General features: G+C 32.8%; 1 protein-coding gene across 10 annotated transcripts in view; it reads right to left on the reverse strand.

The window, feature by feature from the left end:
- LOC129798227 (cell growth regulator with RING finger domain protein 1-like) overlaps positions 1 to 26,850 on the reverse strand; it is a 92,284-nt gene that overhangs the window by 7,086 nt on the left and 58,348 nt on the right. For 9 of the 10 annotated variants that reach the window (XR_008751394.1, XR_008751398.1, XR_008751392.1 and 6 more), the window contains 2 exons: positions 16,869 to 17,097; positions 16,533 to 16,784 (listed from right to left, as the gene is read on the reverse strand). Coding sequence is in view for 1 of the 10 variants with exons in the window: in XM_055841260.1 (XP_055697235.1) it covers positions 16,609 to 16,784; positions 16,869 to 17,097 (405 nt within the window). In the remaining 9 variants the exon portion in view is untranslated. Of the gene's footprint in view, positions 1 to 15,573; positions 16,785 to 16,868; positions 17,098 to 26,850 lie in introns of those variants that run through there. The other variant, XM_055841260.1, reaches the window with a different exon arrangement.

Raw genomic sequence — 26,850 nt, forward strand, 5'->3', positions numbered from 1 at the left:
GTACATCGGTTAATTTATTCAATTGGCTGGTTAAGGTAAATAATTTGCATATGGAAATTTTATTTTAGAAAATGTTTTCCTAAAACAAACAACTGAAGATGAAGTTCTTCATACAAGTTACTTGGTTTATGATAAAATAAGGAAATATATAAAATTATTTTAAAGTATTAAAACTGGATTTTTCTTAAAACCAATCCATTTGGTTTTGTCTTTATTAAAAAGAAAGGTCAAAACATTATGCCCAAATACGAATGCAATAAAATACATTTGATCTAAAAATAGCTTGATCTTCCTTAATGGAGTAATTTGCACGAGATATTATGAAATAAAATCAAGTATGAGCATAGAATGTATCAAGATTTCAATTCTAATGTGGAATTTCCATAAATTGCAGAAACACATAAATTCTTAGAAACGCGTGGCAGAATGTATTGATTTATATTTTTATTCAATAAATGAGTCATTAATTGCTACAGAACTCAACATGAAGAATACAAAACAAATTACAAGTAAATCAAGCAAATGCCTTTTAAATTGACAATCAATAAGTCTATTAAAAGAATATTCTTACTTCAGGGTCAATTTCTTTTCAGGAGAAATCTTTCATAAAAATGTGAAATAGCGGTCAATTACATTTAACCGCTGCCCATTTGCATGCAGAGTTCAAAAAAATAAACAATTTTTTTTAATATATTCATGCAAAAGTCTAAATTCTTCTCTTGTGGCGACAAACATTAAAATTGTCGAATAAATAAACAATAAATATCGGTACTTTTCTTCTTCAACCAAAAATATTTTCGTACAGCAAATAGTTCAGTCCCTCCCATGATGTCCAGTCAGATATTTGGCGCGAAAAAGAGAAAAACAAAACACTAAGCATAAACTATGAAATTTATGAGTCAGAACATTCTTGTGTGAGAATCCGTGTTAATTGTCATTAAATATCATTGGACAAAGAAATACAAAAGACTTCTCTTCAGGAGAGAGATAATGAACTTTTGTGTTTTGTGTTCTTAACGCTGCTTTTTTTTCTGTTTTTTGCATAAGTTCTTGGTGAAGAATCATTGGGGAAATATGTGGGGAATAAATAGTAAATATTTGTACAAAACATCTTAACCAGACACTAGTACTTTTTAATTCATTGCCCCTTTACGCCTTTTCTGTACTGTTTTTTTTTGAAGAGGAATCGTGTGAAAGAAACGATTATTTGCATTCTATACCGCAGAATGACTCACAAAAGAGAGTAGAACATTTTACGGTTCAATTTCGATCTTACTGTGGGAATTTTTGATCAAAAATAATTTTTAAAGTTAATACAACTTTTCCTTTAAATTGCATTTTTGAGTATTTATAATTAAAATAAAGGCCACGGTGCGCTTCATAGTTTCTTGAAACGTAATCAGACCCCACTAGCGGTGGCCTCTCAAAGTTTGCTAGGTCCTAGAAGTTCTAAAAGCATTAGTCAATTCTTTTATTTAAAATAATTATTAATGGCTCCGGCACACCTTTTAGATCGGGAAAATTTCATAAAATAGAAATTCACATCCCTTTCTTAAAAGTTTTGCATATATCTATCTTATTATTTCATACACTTCTTCTTCTTCCTTTTAACATCACACTAAATTAAATTTAGTTCAGTCTAATTTCGAGTTGAAAAGAGTGGGATAGATTCATGAAAGTCCTTCGATAAAAAGAAAGGGACACGAATTTTGCTTTCATGAAATTTTAACGATCTAAAAGTTGTGCCGGAGGCATAAATAATTAAAACCGTTCAATGGTAATTCAGATACAAATGGTACAGATTTCCAGCTCATGTTCTACAATCTAAAAACCTCCGATTTTCCAGTCTCAGCTAGGATTGGGCACTGTTATCCTCAAAACTGACATTATGTACTTTGTAAAAATTGTAAATATCTGGGATTTAACCCCTTAAGGACGATTGGGTCACTGGTGACCCAAAAATGAAAGTTTTCCTACGGCCTTCTAAAGTTTTATTTTGCTCTAAAATGTTAGAAACAATGATTTTTTCTGACCCTCAATTTTTGACATTCTCGTCCTTAATGCTCAACGCACAATAAATTTTGTTTAGTAAATATGTTTTTGACATTTCAATGGGAGTGAGTGAGATCTAGATCTAGTGATCTCGCACATTCTCATGGGAAATTTTGAAAACATGTTTGCAAACAAAAGTTATTGTGCGCTGGTCATAAAGGGTTAAGCATTCTTTTTTTGATATTAAAATGGATAGATTGCTCATATAGACGTAAACAAACCTACAAAAAGCTTGTTTAATAAACCCCTGAAGGCTAAATTAAGAGAAACAGTGCCTTTGGCAAGTAAGTTACCATATATTCTTCTCTTCCTATTCCCATCTTTACCTACCAAAAATTGATTGAAAAGTTTTTTTTTTTTGAAAAAAGGGGATATTTTATTCATTTATGCCATTGACCTTGAAAATTATACCAAGGTTATTTTAAGGTCATTTGTTGAAGCCTATTTAAACACAGCATTTTTTAAATTTATCTATTCTAAAAGAAATAGATTAATACAATATTTTTTCTATCTTCACTACACATTTCTTACGTTTTACTGAGTGTTAAAAATCCTATTACTCAGCTGAAAGAAATATTACCTTAAAACTGGAATTCAGATTAAAAATTCTAAATTTTATTGTTTCTATGTATTTCTCTGTAAGAATCTACAATCACCCGGATATTACAATTTAATCACCTGGTTGGGAAATTTTACCAATCGAGTTTTCTTAAGATGTGATTTTCCTATATTAAACAATTCTGCATTATTTTTCACGATTGAGCTTACATCCGTTTGGTAAATAGACTAAATAGGGTAAGAGTACCAAATTTCGGCCACTTTTCTTGTTCCTCGAATTTCCATGAATTTTTAGTTTTTGCATACTCCATAGATTATACAATGCAAAAAATAACAAAAAATGTCGCTTCGATAAACGAGATGATGTGAGAAGACTTTGGAAGAATTCCGGAAGGGCAAGGAACTATGAAAATGAAGGAGCCGAAATAGGCCACTATTTTTATTCATTTTGAAATATATGAAGAATGATTTTAGAGAAAATAAAGACGATAATCTGTCTACAGAAACACTCCTTAAGAAGAAGCAATAAAAAATTCAATTTGTATTAAAAGTATTACATTTTAAACTTGAGAATGCGGCGCTTGCATACAACTATGCCGAACTTTGCCACACTTACCCTAAATAGTTTTGGCCAGTAAAAAATTAAAAATGACCAGTAAAGTAATTTTGATCAGTAATAAATAACTTAAATCTATACAAAAATTATTCAAATTTATTTAAATAGCATCTAAGATGATTGCAGATGAAATGAAATCCTCTTTATTTTCACTTTGCGAAACTTACATGAAAGTTTAATTGCTTTGAAAGTTCGAAATTGAATACTGATCAAATTTCGGGAATACGAAGGCCCCTTCATCAGGTATAGAAAACGTTTTAAACAATTTTATTTGCACTTTTTTCAGAAAGGATTTTGACGTTTTGTAGGTATGATTGATTGATTGAAAGATGCGAAAAAAGTCTTGATCCGTTCTCATGCACTAGCTATTGCACTTAGCCAGACCGTTCATAGCCGATTAAATATGTATGCGAAAGATTGGGATAGACATTTGCAATAAGTTTGTGAAAAAGGGGATGGAAATTTGGATTTTCTGTACTTTTTCAAAATTTAAAGCTGTGCCTTAAGCCTTACACGTCATTCAGATTTTTTTTGTAATCAAATATGTTTGAATAGTACCCAGTGAGCCTCATTGTATTTGATTCGACGGGGCATGAAACTGAGAATCTCATCCCTGTAAGAAGAGATGGCAAAGCGTCTCAGCTTTGCGCAGTTCCGGAACTCACGAGAAAAAGCTCTCCGTGAAATATCTTTTCACATGGCTTTTGGGTGTATTGTATACAGGTTCACTACCGATTAAACTGATTCATAAATTTAAAAAATTTATCGATACTTAACTGAATTATTATTACCGATAAAGATCTATGCAGCCGGATTCGAAATTTCAGTACCGTTCCACAAAATTTAAATTTAACCAATTAAATTAAAAAATGAGTCCTCCAGTGATTAACTTTTGACTTTTGATAATTCAAAATGGCCATTTTTTCGGCCATAGAGTTAGATCTCATGATCATAAATCATATATTAAGTGTCCTCATTTTTGAACCGACATAAGAATGTGGAAATGTTTATATTAATTTTTCTGAGAATGTTTATATTTTAAAGTTTCGGCTTATATGGATCACTCTTTGTTTAATTGACAAAAAAATTACAATGTTTATATTACCTTGAACAGGAATGTACATCTTGCGAAATTCAAATCAGCATAAGATCATTAAATTCTAAAAATAGATATTTAATAAAAGACAAAGAAGATCGAGGGGAGCAATCATATAAAAATCATGTATCAATAGAAAGAAGAGAGAATAAAGTGGACATCGAAAGAAGAAAGACGTCTTCTTTATTTTCAAATACTGATTTCCCCGCTCGGAAATCATAATTATAGGTATGTTTGTACGAATGCTCGCCTAAGCTACCTCGAAGACATATTCGAAAGTAAAAGAAGTCGATAAAGCTGTTTTCGAAATAAATAAAAAATGGTTTTGATATCTCAAGATCAAGATAAAAGATATCAAGTTGATATCTTTTACCCCTTTTACCGTTTAAGCTCCAAAGCGGTGACAAGTTGGACAGAAGGCGGATTATATAACACTGCTCTGTCTTCGCTTACGAGAAGACCATTGTTTTTCTACGAAATGTTAGGGCCAGAGTAGAGAGAGGTCAAAGTGCGACCCATCATTGGAAAGGTTTCGACCTCAGCTTATGAAAACTGAACTTCAGAGATATTCGACATCGAATTTTCGAGATTTGATTTTTCGATTTTAAAGGCTCTAGTGAAACTGATGTGTTTGGAAGAGTTGTAGCACTTAATGTGACGTTTTCAAAACAATAAACGGAATTTTATTCTGATAATTAGAACCGGAGCTATAGAGCCATTTAAGGGTTCATTTTTTGACCGGGTACGGGTAAAATCTTGAAAGCCAAAATCCCGAATTCTTAAAAGTGTCATAGCTACTCCCACGATTGCACCCGTGCTTGATGGAGGCAAAGGGAATTTTCTGCATCTTGGGAAATTATTTTACACATTATCTTCTCTTTTAGGATTTTGAACATTCGGGATTTTGGCTTTCGGAATTTTGGATGTCTCCGTTTTTGACCATATATAGATCGGATCAGTGGAAAAGGATATGAAAGATATGAATGTAATTCATTTTTAGCGCTTTATAATCAATATCGTACATGATACATCATAAATCTTCATGGAAAACTCATACAAAGAATATCGTTAAGTTAACTAACCTCTTAATTGACACAATCACCTCTTAAGAACCTTTCAGAAATTGTGATAAATTATTTAATTAGAAAGTATATTTTATCCAATTTAATTAAAATTATTCAGACAGTGGAATATACCAATATATTATGTTACTAAGGTACAATAATTAATTTATTCAGAGTAATATACTTTGTGTAGTAACAAAGTAGAATGCTTAATGAATAATGCAATCTTGTAGTTCATTAATAATTAACTCTAAAAATAATTTTCTATAAATTTTTAATGACTGGAAAATCAAATGACAAAGTACTGGAAAAACCTTAACAGATAAAAATATCTACATAGATCTTGAATAAGCTTTACTTATAAATTGCATTTAAAAAAAAAACATTTTCCAACCCAGCAGCTTTTTTCCTAATTATAATTTCCTCATTTATTTGAGATGTTTGAGATAGAGAAAAAAATGACACAATTCATCGGGTTTTCTGTTTTTACAAATGACTCATCAAATTATCTGAAAATTTTCTGCAATATCTCTTCGTGCAAATAGCAAAAGATGTTTGCTAATAATCTTATAGGAGAGCAGTGGCAAAAAAATATAAGGAAACTTTCATAATAACCAATTGCAAATAGCAGAGATGCACATGGTGGAAAAGTGGAGTTAGAAGAGTCAAGCAGAAAGTCTTTTTAAAATAAAAAAAATAAATAAAGTACAGCAATTATTGTGCAATTGGATGTCATTTGGACAATGCAAACAGCAACCCAAAAGAATCATGCAAATTTGAAATTCATGCCTCAGTGGAAATTGTTGCTTTGGGTAAATGCTGTTACACTCTGGCCAGGAAACCTTGAAGACTTGCGGCAGTCTCCAAGAATAAAGTGGGTCAATCCAGCGTGTGGAGTTTTTTGAGCTCAACTTCACACCATCTCACACTCCAATCATGGCAATAAATTTCTTTATTTTTGGTCAATGTATTGAAAGAAAAATTAAAAAAAAATAATGTTCAAGTCAATCCGAAAAAATTTGGACAAAAAATAAAAGACAACAAACTCTTGAGGACTTTTGAATATCATTTTTTTCCTCTTTCCAGGAAAAAAACGTCGCACATTAATCTTTAAGACATCAGTAAACATTTATTAATGTTCCATGTTTCACACTGCCTAAAATATCTGGCAATTTTTTTTTACTAACAGAGACATATTTGGATGTCTTCTAATGCCCACCTACATAAATTATCCAAGAAATAATATAATTAGATACCACTCAAAAAAAAAAAAAACTTTAATGGATTTTTAATTTTTGGTGATGATTTTATCTCCTTAAACAAAAAAAAACAATGATAAAACTGCTAGTGAAGCTGTATAATCTTTTAGACAAAAGATTTTTATTCAATTAGAAGCTAATGTAAAACAAACACTTCGCAGAAATTAATAATTACCACACAATTATGTCTAAAAAAAAACACCCACAATGTATTATTAGCTCTCTGCAATTTCTGTATAACAATAGTGATAGAATTGAGGAAATGCAAATTTGATAGACTCTCTGATATTGAGGAGATCACGTCAAGATCATTCACGATAAGTCAAGAGTATCAATATTCCTTTTTTTGTTTTATTTCTTTCTAATCAACAATATAGCACTTGAATTTATAAGTTTCTTCCTAAAAGTTTAAACAAGACGCTTCCTCTTGAAGATAATGGCCAAAGTCAAGGAAAATTTACAGTGCAATAAGGTAGTAGAAGAAATATAATTATAAAAAAAAAGATATGGAAAGGCATTGAAGCTTGTAGTAAGTTTCTTGATTCCCTCCCTTTCTGCCACTTCTAATAAAAAATCAAACTTCAAATTGACAAAGAACTATTTTAAATTAAAAAAACAGAAGTGTTTGTTTAGTAATGCACATAATTTTTGAGAACTTTAGAATTGGTGTAGGGGAAGTGCTTATAATTTTGGACAGTCTGCATATAAACATCGATATCCTAAGTTTGAAGTGCCATATTTTCAATACTAATTGACTTTTCTTGTTACTCTCTTTTCAGAAGGATTGTTTAGAAACTTGGCAAGCTATTTATCATCTCATTTTTACTAAAATTAGTTTTAATACGTTTAAAAATGAATTGATATGTAGAGGTGAATTTGACTCTTATTTTGGACAACTTGGTTATTAATTTTTACAACTTGTCTGTAAATTTGGACAGATAATCCGCCTCAACAGGATGCCCATTGTTCTTCATTTTATGAACCAATCTTACCAAGTCCTCTTCCTGGTCATGTAAGGGAAACGTGGAATGTCACAAGAAGCCCAGAAACTTTCCATATCATTCATTAAAGTGAGTTGACTTCGGTACTCCAAGTACGTGCGGATTCGCTCATTCCCTGCCCTTTCTGGGAGCCTTTCAAGGCATTTCTCACTGCATCTCTTTCGTAGAGATGATGCTCCTTCATTTCTCCAGGCATTTGTCCAACCTAGTCATCACAAAAGCTAAAACTTCACGAAATTTCGTGAGAAAAACACCTGTCCAAAATAAGAATCATCACCTCACTGGTGAATGTCTTAAAAAATTTCCCATTTTTCACATGAAAAATATAATTCACAAGGCAAATCTCACTTCAGGTCAAATGTACAAATCATCAGTAACGTGAATCAACACAATATTCAATGAATATTCAATAATATCACTCAAAAACAGCGAACAAACTTTGTTAGTACTTCACCAAAACTAAATAAGACTGAAGTAAGCCACGAAGTTCTGTCATATTTCTCGTAAGCAATTGCTCACACTGAATTTTCAACAAAGCAATTTCAACTCAAATCATATTCAAATTTTAACGTATTTAGTGTTAAAATATTCCAAAAAGAACAAATATTTAGATAAAATTCATTATTCATCAAATATTGGAATAAAAATCCATCATTTTAATCAATTTATTTTTAGTGTCCAATGTTATCCTCAAAGTGTCCAAAATAAGAAACTGGACAAAATTAGAAGCATTTCCCCTACACAGTTTGAAAAAAAGTAGTACATTTAAAAGTTGTCCTTTTATTGTCAAATTAAACAGTGACTCTGTGAAGTACTTGGTTCTGTAGTCGCTAATTTTGAATTTAACCTCAAAGATCTAAATTTTACTTTGGTTCAGATTTCTTAATTGTTACTAAAATTGTCTAAAAAAGATAAGTGTTTAAGAGATTTTTTGTTCCGACTAAAACCACGCAAATTGAATAATTGGGAACAGTTACCAGCGCCTCTCTCGGGAGAAAATAGCGCCCTCCTACGGGGATTATGTCATTGTCTTCTAGTCACTTGTTTGGTTACACTTATTAAAGATTAGCAATGTTTTTCCTAAAAATTTAATAAACTAGCAAAGAACTCAGAAGAATACTGAAATATTCCATGAAGATTTTCATTATTTTTTTTATTATTTGATTCAAAATTTTCAAAAGATTTTGGAAATTGAGGAGTGAAATTTTTATGAAAGTTTTGGCAAAGTGAGAGTTTTTAATTAGGTGTTAATTATATTTAAGGTAGATTTCTTGTTTCTAATTATTTAAGTTTTATACTGACTAAAATTCAATATTTTACTGACCACATTCAATTATTATAACAAATTAATTTTTAAAATTTTTGCTAATTATCCCATTTTGCTCGTTTAAATCGAAAAAGAGGTCTTTAAAAATATTCGAAAATTTTCTATTTTCCATTTGTAGTAATAAATAATTGTGTTACTTAGCAACCCAAGTAGCAAAAACTACTCCTCATAGTGAAAATCTCAGTAAGTCTGATATACCGTAAAATTTTACAACTTGTGCCGCCTTAATTTTAGACATGAAAAGTTCTCTAGCGGAAATGATAGTTGAGGGGAAGCTTTCCAAAAAATCTGCAAAGTAGGTAGCTGTAGCATACGCATGTTACAGCTATGTTATCTATGTTGCATCTTCATTTTGCGAAATTTGCAGAAAAGTGTCCTCTGGAACACATATTTTAATTTAAAACATTATTATTTTATTCCGTATGTCTTGTTGCATTCTTATACAAGGACTTCCGCTTTCAAAGAAATTCTCGAGATCCAAAAAAAGCCTTGGAAGTCACTTCAATGACACAAATATTTGCATATATTTAGGGGCATTTCAAAAATTATTTTATAAATGAGATCCCAATAGTAGGCAATTCATATCAAATTCTTTCAATCCGTTTTCACTTAAGCCAGAACTCTCTGTACTACTGAGGATGAAAAAGCTGAATCAACAGTTTCACAAATTCTTCTCTCTTCTTGTACTAACGTGATAATCTCAAAATGGGGAAAACATAGTACAACTTTGTGCTATTAGCTTTCTCGATTAATTGGCTCCAACAGCATCGATCGCATTCAAATTCTAGCATTTAGTAATAATTGGGACTTGGATATTTCAAGCAAAAAGAAACTTGACCATCTCTGACTTCCCTGACGAGAGATATCAGTCATAAAAAATAAACTTTGCAATTATTTATGCTCACATTCAGGGTTTTCTGCCGTCTTACCCGGTGAAGTCGGTTTTGAAGTCGTCGGCATACGCAAAAATGGAGATTGACAATATCTTATTATTATTTCATTATTATTAAGAGAAGAAGGTAGTCTGCCTTTAAACGAAAAATTATGTTCAAAATTTAAGATTTTCTTCAGGTCTCTACACATTTGGAACAATTTTCGTCAAAAAATTGCATTTTTGACAGAATTTTGACGTTTCACCTAAAGGCGTCTACACATTGGGAGCAATTTTCGTCAAAAATTGCATTTTTGACAGAAATTTGACGTTTCTCCCTACAACGCTGCAGGGAATTTCCTTCAAAAAAGCAATTTTTGACAAAAATTGCTCCCAATGTGTAGAGGCCATAGAGCACTGCAGGAGAATTCCTTCAAAAAAGCAATATTTGATGAAAATTGCTCCCAATGTGTAGATACCTACTAATTTATCACAAAAAGATCGCTATTTAAATTCTTCAAAATTATAAATTGTAGTAAAATGACACTTTGGGTTTTAAAGTTTTGAATGGTCACTGTGACGTCAGCATTTCGTCACTAAACTTACGTCCATTTTTTTTTGCTTTCAAACTAGTCAAATTTTAGTCATTCTGCTGACGTATAGCATTAAAGACGTTCAAATGACGTATTTGTGACCCGAGAATTGTCTATTACCATGCAGTGCTACTTGGGAATAATTCTATGTAAATAAGTCTATTTTAATACTTATAAAAGATATTTAATTAGCATAAGCATGCAGAGTCCAGCGAAATAATGCTGGTGCAAGTAGTGTTATTATGATCAATCTTAACCAATTATTATTAGTTCATGAATCAATATAAAATTGTCATATAGTCATTATCTGTATAACACTGTTGCAGTATTTCTCAATGGAGAAAATAAACATTTTCTCTTGTTTTTTTTCTCCCACTTTTTTTTCTTATTCGATATAATACCTACATAATATGAGACGATTGGCGTGTTGTCATTGAACTTGACTGACGCACGCGAGACAACGCGGAGGGAAAGTGTTTTCAAACTCTCCAACTGGTCACAACTGATTATGTGAAAGAGGCCGGTTTTTATCCATTCAATTTTCTTTTTCTTCTTTTTTTTTACAACTTCTCTCTCTCTGTCTTCTCTCTCACGTGTACAGATTACAGGTGAAAAGATGCACCATAACCTTATACAGAAATATATCGATGACTTTATCTTTCAAGAGCTCTTGAATGGTCAAAAACTATTTTTTTGTTGTTATAAATTCCAGTAAATAAATCAATAAATGTCTATAATTGCGCAAAAATAAAATTTGTTAATCTCTTTTCTTGGTCTTGGATGTCAGATAAAAACCAATCTATTAATCATTTTTTTTATAGTCTGCATATTTCATGCATTTTGATGCCCTGAATATTAAATTTCATAATTTTTAATTCACCACAAATACCCAAAAGTCGCTTTAAACTGAGATAAACTGTCAAAAAAATTAAATACCAGAGACAGGTCCCATTAATTAAGAAGAATATGTGGTTTTGCCAATCATTTTGGCTGCTATTTTTTGTCTTTTTCGAAACATTGCTGAGATATTAATTTTAAAGCAGTCTTTATTTTGTTCTAAAAGACGACTTCAGTCAGTGAATTTTTCAACACAATTTACAATTTCTCTTTTAATTTTTCTTTCCACATAATGAAAGCTCCAACTGAGAATATGAGAGAGAGAAAAAAACCATATATACCCAGCCACATAAAATGATGTAGCATGACATGAAAGAAATAATTGCAGTAATATTACTGGCCGTTACAAAATCGATTAAATAACAATAATAAACAAGGTCAGTTTGGCTTTTTCATTGCAACAATAATGCATTACATACGCACAGATGGGATATTTTCTTTTTCATCCAAAAAATAAATAAATTAATAAAAAAGTTTAATTTCTTTTACATCAATTTAAAGAAATTACAATTGGTTTTACTGTGGGAAAAAATCAGTTGTGGCGCTGTGTAAATTTCAATTTATGAACACCTCGCAATAATTCTCACGGTTGTTCAATTAATTCGTAATTGCTTCAAAATGAGACTAGATTAAATTCAGAAGAATTATTTTAGTTCAATGCTGTTAAATATGTTTTTTTATTCATGCGGCCATTGCCGTCTTATGGCCCCTATACACTAGAGAAATTTATGTTCATATTGAAGAAAATTCCCTACGCTTTTGTACACTGAGAAAAAAACGGAGATGCTATTAACTTTTTTTCCTCATAATTTTAACACTTTTTAGGTGTAAAAATATATTAACATTTTTTAATGTTAATTTTACACCAATTTAAGGGTAAAATTAACATGAAAAGGGTAACTTTAACCCCTAATACACCTAAAAAGCATAATATTTACACTGATATCGGATCAATACTACAGGATAAAATAAACATTTCCAAAATGTTATTTTAACTTTTTCGGATTTCTCTCAGTGTAGGAAAAACTTTTCAATATGGAAATAAATTTCCCTAGTGTGTAGAGGCCATTAGGGATATTTTCAAATTCTAGGACAAAATGCTATGATTGCATACATCCTCATTTTCCATTTGTTTTAAGGGGTTACGTGGGTCACAAATACTCAAAAATTGCATATTTTCTCTCAATATTTTTCAATATAAAAAAAATTATTCAATTAAACTTTTAAGTATAAAAGCACTAAACATTTTTTTAAAAATATATTTTTAGAATTTCTATTTAAAAATTCAAAAATCAGCTGTTAGAATCAGATTTTCGGAGACTTTTTCGAAAGAAATGTGATAGTTATGAATACTCACATTACATTCATCAGTCAGAAGTCAAGAACCAAATATTTTCTTGTTAATTGATGAGTTAAAGTCGTACTTAGACAAAGGAGAATCAAATAAATTTATTTTTTAGTTTTCGTGACCCACATAACCCCTTAAAAGAACTACTTCTGCTTTTTTCCTTTTCAAAAATAAAGCTGTTAGATTTTTTACGATTTTTATACAGAACTTATTTTTCAACTTATCACCTTTCTAGAGCTTAAACGGTAAGAAATATCAACTTCCGGTCTTTGGTGAACCCGTGAAAAAACGATATCTCTAGAAGTTTTTTTCTTTTTCCCCCACCTTCCTCCAATCCCTTCATAATCATGTTTTTTTTTTGGTTTTTCTCGAAAAAGGCTTGTACGATTTCTTTTATTTTTTGGTATGTGTTACAGGTGGTCCAGGCGAATATTTCGCCCAAATATACCTATGACTTAAAAAATCGTCATCTTGAATTTTTGAAGGAAAAAGTTTTTACTCTTCAGAGAGTCTATTTTTTAACCAATTTGGTTAAATATGGATTTCTTGGAAAGATATTGAAATTTCCAACCCGATTGCATCGGTCGCAATCGGTAATCAATCGGTTAAGTATCCGTAAATGACCAAAATTTTGTAAATATTCTTTTTTCTGTCCGTAAGCTTGTTACCCATATAGAGGCCAAACGGTAAGAGATATGAACTTCCGATATTCGGGGGACCTTCCATAAGTCGACCCAAGGATCATTATTATAATTTTTATTTTCCCCTCACCCTCCTTTATCCCCTCCAAACCCATGTTTTTTCATAGGAAGAGTAGTCCAAACATATTCTCATAACCATGGAGATTTTCTTTTTCTCTTCTAATCTTTTTTAGGGGAAGGATAGCGGGATAGTGTCTAAAGGATCTAGGGCATAAGACAGCAATGGTCTCAAGATAAGGTAGGTTGTAGATGTAAAATTGATGATAGCAGCGAAAAAATGCACTTAAGAAACTGCACAGCATTCATTTAAAACAGTCATTTTCACAAGAAAATCCTTTTTGTAATTTAGTTGAATACAGCTATTTGGGTTAAAATTGTAAATACTTGTCGATATTACAACAAAAACATTGGGATGAAATATTGGGAATTTTGAAACATTGGGATGGGAAGACTCAAATTCTTTTGAGCTGTCCCAAAATTCAGGATATGTTTCAGAAAACCCCTTTTGTACAACAATATTTTGGGTAATAAGGAATGCAAAAGTACATATTGCAAGAAGGGACTCGACCTGCTAATAAGTATAAATTAGAGAAGAAAATATTTTGTCGCATTTTAGAGATTTTGACAAAGTCTTCTGACAAAGATGTCAAAAAGACAATTTCTTTTTATGTGAGTTTGTATGTCTTTTTGGCGCAAATATATTCATCATGGCGCCTTAAATAAGCAGAATTAGTGTTACTAGCACAGCTATCTGCAATTTCCATTAGAATTATCAACATAAAATTTCCGATATTACATGACTTTTAACGAGCTCAGGTTTGATAAAAATATTACAATTAACAATATTAAAATATTTAAAAGATTTCCTTGGGGTCCTTCTCAAAAAATCATGGCCTAAAAGGTACTTTTTCACACAGATTAACACTTAAGCGTATACTTCGGGAGAGAAAGTCATCAGGAATTAACGAAATAGAAGATTTTCTAAGAGAATTAATAGTGCCATTTCAAACGCCAAACTGACACGAATATAACTAAGGCTACTGAGGTAACGCTCCAGGAAGCTTATTTACTGCTATTTTGTGTAATGGTTATCAGTCGAGAATATTAAAACCAAAAAGTTGCCTAAAGTAATTTACAAAATTATAAGGGCAAAGGGATCAAATTTGTTCGATCTTAATTTATTCTAAGGAAAAGACCTGATTACAAACGACTTGGGATTGGCGCTGACAATTTCAATGACCCTCATGTCCCAGGAAGAACACTTGTTTCGAAAAATAATGACTTTTCTTAAACAGAGCATGTTTCACTTAAAGGCGGATTTATTACTCCTACAAACAGTTATTTTCGGGTTCTTGACATTTTCCAGTATTTAAAGAAAAGATAATTTATTTAGAGAGAAGAAACGTTGGCTTAACCTCGGCTTTTTGGCGTTTTAGACAATTTTTTTCTTTCCTCTTTTTTTGCTAATTTTATTTAATATTTTTCTAAACTCTTTTTGGGATGATGCAGATGGCTCATACAACTTTAGAAAGAGTTTTCCTCCGTTTTCACTCTGAAGGTTCGTCATAAACGCTAAGACGGCGGTGACCGCTATTACTTAAATGCGCATTTTTTTAAGCTCTGTATCTCTGAAATATTCTTTCAAAAGTACTAGCTCAAAAGCGGTTATAAAAGGCGTGATTATTACGGATATCATCTAAATATGAATTTGAGGTAGAGACTAAGGAAAAAAGCGGGTGGGCGTGGCTCCTAGTAAGGTGGTAATCGTAAGGCATAGATACCAAGAACATTTTCTCCCTTAGCCTTCAGTTATAAAAAAAACTTACTTTTTATTCTACTTAACAGTTCTTAAATTTCAATGATACTTGTTTTTCAAATACAATGTCTATAAGGGGGCGTGGCTATTTTTGTAAGAAGCAGATTTCTTAGAACTGCGTTCATATTTAATTTTGACCTTTCTAGCATTGTTTCAATATTCCATTTTATAAAACTTAGAATTCAAGAATTTCCCTTTTTGTTAGCTGCAACTTTTGAAAGGGGCGTGGCTTAAAGGTAATTTTTATTTTCTTGCAAAATACATGATCTTTTTCATAAATTTCGGTACTGTAAAAAATCCTACTTCTTGAATTTCTATTTTTAACATTTACTGTTTCTCAAACTCTAAGTAAAGCACAATAATTAAATTAGTTATTTTTAGTTTTCTTGTAGATTTTTTTTTATTATGCATGGTTTGCATAAATTTGTTGTTTTTTTTTTTACCCAATAAATTCACAGTTCATTGATCCAAAGAATTCGTACATGAGTGGTTTTAATGTATTGCATTGTGACCCAAGCAAAAACTCTGGATCAATGTACACATACTGATCAACAAGTAAAAGGGTAAATGTGATCACAACGGATCGACCCACTTTCCCTATTCTCCGCACACACAAAATCCACACGGCAAAAATTTATTTATTGCACTTAACGATGTCTTGTTTAATTTTACTACTTCAATCTCTTGCTGCCATTGTTGCAGCATCGCACAATGTGATAATTTGATAATTAAATTCAATTTAAAACTTCCGAACTACAAGTTTATTTTTTTTATAATATTGCATTATTGCAGTGTCAAAGGAACAGTAAAAAAATATTACTGCAATTCAATAATAAAACGAATAAAACAATATTAATGTTTTGCCTTTCAATAAAACCTTCATATAGATGGTACCATTAACCCAAAAACAGAAGTTTTAGAATAGAGATTGCATATTTTCCCACTCGTGATAGAGTCCGGTAGATAAATAAATGCTAAATAAAAGGTGTGTTCAAGTGCGAAATGGAGTACAAGAACACAATTATTTCATTGTGTCATACCACATTGATCACACTAAGCACCACTTTTGATCATTTTGCAATTAATTTCCAAAGCAATTGACCATAAAATGTGGAATAGAAATGCATCCAAACATGAATTATTGCATAAAAATCAATTGAAAAAAAATCTTCAACTCTTATGCTATGAAATAATCTCACCTTCATAATTTTTGCACTAAAAATAAATTTATGTAACATTTATTGTTTTTCCCTCGCGCACAATTTTTCCTAATAATTTTCCATACATTTCACAATTAAATAAAATGAAAAAAAAAATTAAAATAAAGACTTACTGGTTCGCCTTTCCGGGTGGGAATAGTCCATCCATTGTCACAACTCCTCATAATGATCTTTTTTTTCTTGGTGAACCTATCTAAAACCTAAAAAGTCCGTTAGACGATCATTGAGAGCATCCAACCAGTGGACATTGCCTTTTATCTTGGCCGGTCTTGATTCGATATGATTAGCCGGCAGATATTCTTCTGATCTGATGCAGAAGTAACTGGTTATTGGTGCCCTGCACATTGGACATCGCTCCAATTTTGCTGTAAACGTAAAAAGGAGGCCATTAAAATGTACCATGACCTCTTGCATTGGTTTAGTGCAGTTTTTGTTTTGGATATACTCACAGAAACACACGGCACAGATGCAAGTATGTCGACAGGGCAGGAGTGCACGTGAGAGTGGAAAGTAGTGACAAACCACGCACAATTGCTCCATCTGAGGCCCATCTGAGCACAGAATAGGCCCACCTGTACCTGCACAGGCTACTGGCTCAGCTAGGGACAGAGATCCCGTCTGCATTGGTGTTGTTGTCTCATCGCCAGAGAGTGGATCTCCAGTGGCAAGATAGAGTTGCTACAAAAAATGTTTCATTTCAATAAAACACTTTTGTAATTTAAGGTTATGTTGTTACATAACCTCAAACAAATCACTGATTATTTTAACGAAAATAACCTCTCAATACATTTCTTTTATCACTAATCAAGCAATTTGGGAGACAAAGGTATTCTGCTGCTATTGATAATAAAACAAAGTCCTTCTTTCCTTCAAAAAAAATGAGGTTATGTTATGAAAAATACATTTGCCGTACTTATATCTCAAGTTTAGTGAAAAATACCATCTAGTCCAGAAATTTTGAATTTTATTGCAGTAGAGTCTCCTAAATTCGAACGCTCGGGGGGTATTTTTGACATTTCTGACCTCTCAAATTCGAACGATTTTTTCAAAACTAAAGAAATTTGTGTAAGATTAAATTGTACTTTGAATCAAATTATCGTACTTTCTCGCAAGTTTTAGTGGTAACATACTTCCTTTTCATTTTATACGATAATAATGTATGTAAACATTCAGGAAGAAGCACATATATATGATTTTCATTTACCTAGAATACGAACTTTGTAACATAACCTCACAATTGACATTTTGAATCCAAACGGCGTTCGAATTTAAGAGATTCAGATTTGAGAGACTCTACTGTACTTCTTTGGTGTTATGTCAAAAATAACCTTACTTTTCAAAATAATCTCTGGGTACAATTACACAAATCAGTCTTCCTCAAACTATCATCAAATTTTGATTTTACAAGTCTGATATTTAATTGATAAATTATTTTTAAAATGTGAAATTGTGATGAACAGCTACTGAAAATGTGTCTGAGTTCAAGGTCGTAGGTTCTGGGATTTAATTTCGTTTTATTGCGCCTGAAAGTTTTCTTCGAGGTTAGTTTGTAATCATAACCTCAAATTTTAAAATAACCTCTTTAACAAAATAGAATCAGGTTCAATAAAACTACGATCAAAATTTTGTAACAATTATAAATGTTATTCGGAATGAACGTTACTTTGACTCAGATAAGACGATGACTAGACAGATGGCGTAATCAGTGAAGAGGGGATCATGTTGGGTAAGGTTTGTAGGGTATAGGGCAGCGTTTATCATTTATACTGAGTTAGGTTTTTCAGGACAATCTGTCCTTCCGGTAAGCGTCGGAATTTGTTGATCAAATCCTATGAATCAAACACACAATTTTACCACAGCTTTCGACACTTATCGTGTCTTCCTCAATGGTTAATGGTTGGTTTTTTGTTTAGGATTTTTGTCACTAATTTCTCTGCTTTCTTATGCATCAGTTTTGAATTTGGTTAGGAGCTAATTTTCTTCTTTCTTTTTTTGCACAGCGAACGAACTGGTACTGGAGTACTAGTCCGTGGTACTCCAGTACCAGTCCGTTCGCTGTGCAAAAAAGCTGCGGTAAAAGCTCCTAACCAAATTCAAAACTGATGCATAAGAAAGCAGAGGAATTAGTGACAAAAATCCTAAAGAAAAGACCAACCAATAACCACTGAGGAAGACAAAATAAGTGTCGAAAGCTGTGGTAAAATTGTGTTTGATTCATAGGATTTGATCAACGAATTCCGACGCTTACCGGAAGGACAGATTGTCCAGAAAAACCTAGCTCAGTTATACCACCGTCGGCTATCCCTTTAGATAACAATTTATCATTTATAGGGTCTTTCAGCGATGAAATTGAGTTTTTGACATGAATTCGTCAATATGGACGTTTCTTTTCATTTTCATTATTTCATTTGAAAATTACTTACAATAAAATTCTAAAAGAATCATCAAGTTACTTCTAACCTTAATATATTAAGGGATTTCGCAAGTGAATTATTTACGACACACAACCCCCTCTTATCTCCACAAAACGCCCTTAGGGCCCTCATAATCCCAAATGTCTGTTTTGAGGCGAAAACTTCAGAATATTGGGTTAGGTGTAATGTTTGCAATTTAGCTTATACTTCGGGAGGGCCGTGCATATGCAATTAAGTGAGAAGTTGTGGAATGATCAGGGAAATAAGCTTTAAAAGTCCCCTCTATGACCTAAGTAATTTTTTCCTGTGATGTCAATCACAGTGCATGATGATTCGACAGATATGTGAATGGGGGAACTCAGGTACAACAGCCGTGTTAATACTTATCAGACACTTCGCACCCAAGTTCTAAATAAACCAAAAATAAACTCTGGTGTCTACACACTAGAAGCAATTTTCGTCAAAAATTGCCTTTTTTTAAAAAAAAATCTGACGTTTCTGCCTACAAATATAATTGGAAATTCTTTTTCCTATTGTCAAAGAACAAAGTATAAAGATAAATTAATTAGGGTAACTGTACGAAGTTTCGGCATATTTGCATGCAAGCTCCAGATTATTAAGTTTAAAAAGTAATATTTTTAATACAAATTGAATTTTCTGTTACTTCTTTCTAAGGAGTTTTGTTTGAAACCTTGTAGATATTTTATCGTCTTTGTTTTCTCTAAAATAATTTTTAATACATTTTATAATAAATAAAAATAGGCATAGCTTTGGGTAATATTTCGGCCACCTTGATTCTCATAGATCATTGCCCTTCCGGAATTCTCCAAGTCTTTTTCACGTCATCTTCTTTGTCCAAGCGACATTTCTTGCCTTTTTGCATTGTAAAAACTCTAGAGTTTGCAAAAACTATAAATCCATGAATATTTGAAGAACAAAAGAAGTGGCCGAAATTGCAAGCTGTTCGAAATTTGGTACAGTTCTCCTAGCTAAGCCGATTGCAAATATTTTCGAATTTCCCGTAGAGAGCTACGTGCCTCACGGAGAAGGGAGTTATAAAGGCTACTCCTTTTACAAAAAACGTCTTACTCCGGCCTAGGTACTAGATATCGTTCGTCAAGACGGAAGCTAGGCAACCAAGTGCAGAAATAGTAGGGCAGTCATTTGAAGGAAGACAGATAAATCGCAATCAAGAAACACGTCCCTATGAGGGATAATGCGATCACGGGGAACAAGAGAGTAGATATAGCTCACACAGTTGTTAAAAGTTACTTTTAACCGGTTGATCGTATTACTATCTGCAGGGAAAAAGGATTCAGGTCCATAAGAAAAGCTATTCCGGTAGCGTCGGAAGGTGTAGGGGAAAGTGGTCTGCCTTTGAACGAAAAATGATGTTCAAAATTTGAGATTTTTTTCAGAGTAAACTACAACATGAGTTTTACTTTGCACTACACCAAAAAATTCTCTTGTTCATTGAGTTTCTATGCTTACCCCATTCAGGACTCGCAAGTCCTCAGTTTTTCCTGGTGAGGAACTTGAAAATGTGATGTCGATATATTCAAAGGCAGCCTGCATGGTCTGCCTTTGAATGTGGTTAGGCAGCCTTTGAATCTTAATTTTTCACTGAGAATATTAGGTCTGTAACATTAAACGGCCCATAATTGATTAGCATGAACCCTAATGCACTCAATAAAACCACCACAGTAGTCAAAAGTCATTATACAACAACATTTTTTACATTTTTCTGAAGCACTGTTTTTCACTTGAAAATTTGTAATAAAACGCAATTGAAGTTGACAATTGTCAGTTTGAAACATCCTGGCCGGAGCAAGATAGCATGTTATAAGTATTTGTATGACATTCGTCAGACCAAAGTAGGAGTTCTATTCTGCTCCCGGACAGGAAGCTGTCATGTATAGAAAAAGAGGATTCAAAGGCACACAACATTAAGATTCAAAGGCTGCCGCAGAGCAATATTTGCAAACTTTTATCACCCACAAAAATTGTCTCATCTGAATCAAAATGTATTTGGAGAAATACCATCCAAGAATAACCTTCTATGATTCACAATAGAAGATTTGTTCGAAAAATTATTTTGATTATGAAAAAACACATGAATTGTGGAACATCAAAATTACAGTTTAGAGCTCAGTTTGGTTTTTTTGCCCTAGCACCTAGAAAATAAGAGCTAGGGTCTGCATTTTTTGATGACTTGTGAGGATTATGAATAGCTATCTAATAGTTAATAGAAAAGAATTTATGCTATAAATAAAAATGAAAAAATTACAATATTCAAAGGCTGCCGCATTCAAAGGCAGACCACTTTCCCCTATAGGGAGTATTTTTGAACCAAAAAAACTCAAATCTTTTGAATAAAAAAAAAGGAACGTGAAGTTGGATTTAAATAAATTTTACCGGTCTAACAGCGTTATCACACTTGCACATTAAAATTTTAATGTGATTCACATTAATTGTCGCTTGTGATCGTCCAAATATGTTATTTGTGTCTTTGAGTCACTTAATATTTGGGTTTTTTTTTCTATTTATTGAGAAAGAAGTGGACTTGGCCTGCAAAAATAAGTTTAAATTTACATAAAGCATAAATATTTTTCACATTAAAAAATTAAAGACAAAATCGCATTAATTTTTTGCATTAATACTATAAATCAATTTATATCAAATTTTACGGGCCAAGTCTACCTTTTTATCAACAAATAGATCAAATTTTGAATATGAAATGATTCAAACACACAAATTACACATTTGGACTCTCACCAGCGACAATTAATGGGAATCATATTAAAATTTTAATGTGCAAGTATGATAACACAGTAAAAGATATAACGGATACTTTCCTTCTTATTTTTGCTGTATTAATTATTTTATGAAAATAAAGTGATTTTCCAAATGATTGATACTCTAGTTTGCGTGAGGCACTGCACTTGGCTAAATTACAATTCCTATCTCTTTTAGAAATTTACCAATAGAATTAAGAAACTAAGATTTTTGCATCATATAAATTTATCTTTAATAGTTTTTGAGCCATGAAATATGTCAAAATGAAATAAATTGTAACGAAACTTGGGGGATTTTCCTTAATTTCTCAACTGAAATATTTTAGTAGGACATCCAATTAAAAAGTCTGTCTCTACAGATTGACATCACCCAGATTTTATCCGAATATTTACCAATCTTTTTATTCGTATAAAATGCTTGCTTTCTGGAGAATTATTGCAGAATTTTTATATGCGTCTTTTGGCTTTTGTGATTTTAAGATTATTATGGCATCGAAATTTGGGTCACCTACTGAAAAACGTCTTAATCACCCAAAAGAAAAAGAGCCAAAAACAGCAAATAAGGACAAAAAACTGCATGGGATCTGCACATGAATTTTCTGGGTGATGAATTCCGGAGGTGGCATAAAATATATGAGGTGCAGAAGAAGTATTTAAAAAAAGAAAAAAAAAAAATGTTTGCCGGCTTCATCGAGGGAATTTCCCCACGCGATCGTGCATGGCATATTTGTGATCTTTTTTTTTGCATATATACATGCATATGCTTCAAACTCTTTCAGGTACATGAGTTGAAGCAGCAAAAAAGATCACAAATACAGAGTTGTGAAGAAATTACATCATTTGCAGCCACACACAAAACATACTTTGAGATCATATGAATGAGAAAATATATATATCTTGAGACTCTCTCGGATTGGCGCGCACAATGATAATAAAGACATGACCTACATGCATGTAAATGTAAGAGAGGTAAGGAATTACATAATATTTGTAACTGTTCAGCCGTCGTATCGCCTTAATCAAGCACCATCGTCATCACAATCATCATGCACTCAATTGAATCTCTTCTTGCACATTAAAATACCTAAAACAACAGCAAAGCATCCCCAATTTGAGATGGATACCTAAGTCACTTTGCTATATTTTCTAGCGTCGTTCCTCGCTTAACATTTGTACAATAAGACTCTCTCGGGTGGCGCGATTTCTTAAACCGGTCTACTGAAAAATGCCGAGAAAATTTCTCAAACATTCAATCAAAAGTTCATCAAGAAATGGTATTTCTTGACAAAAAGAAAGATTTGGAAGTCCTTGAAGGTTATAAAATTAAGGAAACGCCCAATTTTATGGAATATTTATAAACAGTTCTCAGCATTAGAAACTCTTTTTTGTATACACACGACAATTAGCTTAAGAAGGTCAAGGAGATGAACTCCTTCCGATGCGTCAGGGTGGTGCAATTCTTTCAGGACAAGAAAACACACAATTCTTTGCCAAAGCTTTCGACGCTTCAACGCGTCTTCCTCAGTGGTCAAATCTGTGATTTGTCTCTGAAATTTTGTCCTCACTGTCCATCCACTACTCCAAATGTGGACCTGTAAGTCCTCTATTGAAGCGTCGAAAGCTTTGGCACAGAATTGTGTGTTTTCCTGTCCTGAAAGGCTTGCACTACCTGACGCATCCGGAGGGAGTTCATCTTCTTGACCTTCTATTGTATACAATTTAAAAACGTTAGGGCGCTGACTATGCTAAGAAAGACGATTTTACCGTCTAGAAAGAATAAACGGCGGCTTATGTCCTAGACACACTTACGACTTAAGCCGAGAAACTGCTTAATGCAATTATAATCAAAATAATGATCAGACTACAAATCCATCGGTTTCTGACTAATCCGTTTCTCCGTTTAAATCGATGAACGGCTTAGTTTGTGGAAAACTGATGGGAATTTTGTCAAATCATTATTTTGATTATAATTACGTTAAGCCGTCTCTCGGCTTAAGTCTTAAGTGTGTCTAGGGTATTATCCTAAGCTTTTGACGTCTAAGGCATTAGGTAGCTTTTCCTGTAAAGCCTGTCCGTCCGTTACCACTTTTAGGCCAAACGGTTAGAGATAGCGACTTGGGGCCTTCGGAGGACCTTTACTGAATAAGTTGACACTAGGACCATTGAAATGTCCCTCAGTTTTCCCTCATCATATTTTTTGGGATTGCTCGAAAATGCGTTATGCGATTTTTTTTCATTTCTTGATACGCTGTAGGGATTTTTGTTGGTCTGATACTTCATCGTGGCAACGAGACACAGAAGGACTGTTAATACCTCTTGAGAATTTGAATACAAAAAAAGAAGAACCATCAATAATTACTGCGGTTAAGATACTTTCGGCATACTATAAAAATCATAAAAGAAGATGGCTTCCATAAGGTGCATTTCGAGCACAAAAAATACCTAGAGGCATCCCTACACGAAAATACCGTTGCATCATTCCTATTAACGGTTTTTCAAGATCAAAGATTTGGAAGGCTCTAGAGAGCGAAATTCTCAACCGAATTCTATCACATTTGGGCTTGTTGGAAAGGTTTTGGAATTTCTGGTAAGGCTGAACTGGTTTTTATCGGTCCTGAACTGGTAAAAACCGATTATGAACCAATAACTATTTATTTTTGGATTTACACTTATGACACTTTAAGATCACGAATGGCTCCGTTCAGTAATAACCTTTCGAAGAGACAAAGCCACTCCAAAGCCAAGCCAAATCTATTCGAAAATCTACCGGAAACCTAAAGTGCAAATTTATAGGGGAAAGTGCTAATGGTATTACCATTGGAAGCTTCGTAATGACTAAATTTTCTATATTTCACAATATATATGTGACTCATCGGAACGCAATTTTAGAAACTATGGGAAAGTAGCCAGTTTTCAAAATATAATATATAATATAAAAAATATAATATAAACATAGTAAAAATTTAGTCATTACGAAGCTTCCAATGCAATGGTATCAAGCATGGGCACTTTCCCCTATACCCGCCGCTTTAGCGCTGATTGTTCTGCCATTTCGAATTTCGATATTCTTGACATTTCCATCGTCAAAATTGTCAACAACAGTGTGCAAACGTTTGCTGCAAAAAGTCAATTTTTGTGTAGCAAAAGAATGCAAAGACATGTCCTTTTTATGAACTTGCTCATTTTTGTGTAACTCGTCGGTTTAAGCGTTCGAACTTCCAACGGGTTTTTAGGTAAGTGTTCTCTGATATAGGGTAAATTGGTACAAGTTGGACAATGGCAAAAGATGGAAAATTTCGCTGGGACAAGTTGGACAGGCAATTTTTTCTTGATAAATACAGTACTAAATTTTAATTAGTATATTTTTCTATGTTATAGTTTAATTATTTGGTTCCTTGTGCTGCAAATAAAGTGAAAATCCATTCATATGAATAAGATTTAACGTATAAAATTCTCACCTCAATTGACAGTGTAACTTTTCACCGTCGAAAAAATACATCGATCGGCCATTTTTTCCTAATAAAAACACAAGAAGAGTGACTTTGGTTTTTCGGTTCTGTTGACATTTCTCAATATTTCTGGCAAATTTTAGTGGGATAAAGTGTTTAATCTCGATAGTTAACGGTACGTAATGGTTTTATTTGATATAATTACTAACTGTATGAAGAAAAAGTGCTTATTTGAAGCGTGAGCAAAAGTGACAAGTTGGACATCCGGAGATACGATTGTATCGCAGGGGTTTTCTTTTTATTTCAGATGGGTAAAAAGGCAAATAAATTGAAAAAGTACAAATCCTATACTCAAGACCAAGTGAACAAAGCACTGGAAGCTTTTCGTCAAGGAAAGTCACTAAGTCAGGTGTCAGTATTATTTGGGGTGCCAAGAACAACACTTTTTAATAAGCTGACCGGGAAATGTCCGGAAGAATGCTCTGGGGGAAGGCCTCCTACGCTGCCAAAAGATATAGAAGATGAGCTCGTTGAATGGATTTTAGGATGCAGTGACAAGTGGCATCCTATAACAAAAGATCAAGTCCTCAACACTGTGCAAATTATTTGTAAGAAGTTCAAGATTGTCAACGAGTTCACCGATGGAAGGCCAGGATACTCTTGGTTCAAGAGCTTTTTGAACAGATACCAGAATTGAGACTTCGTACACCAGAAGCATACACAACCCAAAGAGCTGGTATTACCACTGAGTGGTTTGAGAAAACTCATGAAAATATTTAAAATCCAAAGATCTTCTGGAACTTCCTCCTGATCGCGTTTTTAATCTTGACGAAACGGGTGTAATGCTTTCGCCCAAAGGTGGACAGGTATCTATTATTATTCTATGGAGTTTTTAAATTCATGTTTGAAGTTCTTTGTGACAATTCGTATGATTAAAGAAAACTAAAAGAAGAGGCTATGCAAGAAAAAAAAGAATTAGACTTCAGAAACAGGAAGAAAGGTTCAAAATAAAAGAAGAAAAGGAGCAAAGCAAGAAAATTAAAATATCCAAGAAAAAGATTTAATAAATAATATATATCTAAGCCTTAATGTTTTTTACTTTTTAATTATACACTTTACCCTAGTGGTACAATTGATTCAGTGTGTATGGCATTCAGTAAAAAATCTTGAAACTTGCACAACCTTCCCCTACGCATTGTCCAAATTCCCACGTCCAACTTGTCCCACCCTGTCCAAATTATATTGTTTTGCACTCACGTATTTTTCTTGTATTTAAGAACTTTTCAAACTGTTTTTCAAGAACTTCCATGAAACGGTAATATTCTAGAAGAATCAAGGAGCACATTTATGTATGTCATCAGGGAAAAATGTATTTATAATGTCTTTAATCTTGTATCAAAGTTCGAGCCTCTGGAAATTGTTCCAATTTATGCAACTTACCCTACCTTCGAATCGGTAAAGGAAAAACCTCAACCGGAGAGAGCTCTCAAATCGGGAAGGTTATTACTGAACGAGAGGAATGTGTGCCAAAAATCGATTTTTCGTATAAGCACTTCTAGAGAAAGAACGAAGAGAGATAGCGACAAGCGGTTTTCGGAAAAGGTTAAATGTCGATGACTGGCTAAAAGTATGCTATGATAAAGCTCAGAGACAGCCAAAATCCTGAAAGCCAAAATCCCGAACGCCAAAATCCCGAATGTTCATGGGAGTAGCTGACACTTTTAAGAATTCAGCATTTTGGCTTTCGGGATTTGGCCCATTCGAGATTTTGGC

Source organism: Phlebotomus papatasi, chromosome 1 (assembly GCF_024763615.1).
Source record: "Phlebotomus papatasi isolate M1 chromosome 1, Ppap_2.1, whole genome shotgun sequence".
NCBI lineage: Eukaryota > Metazoa > Arthropoda > Insecta > Diptera > Psychodidae > Phlebotomus > Phlebotomus papatasi.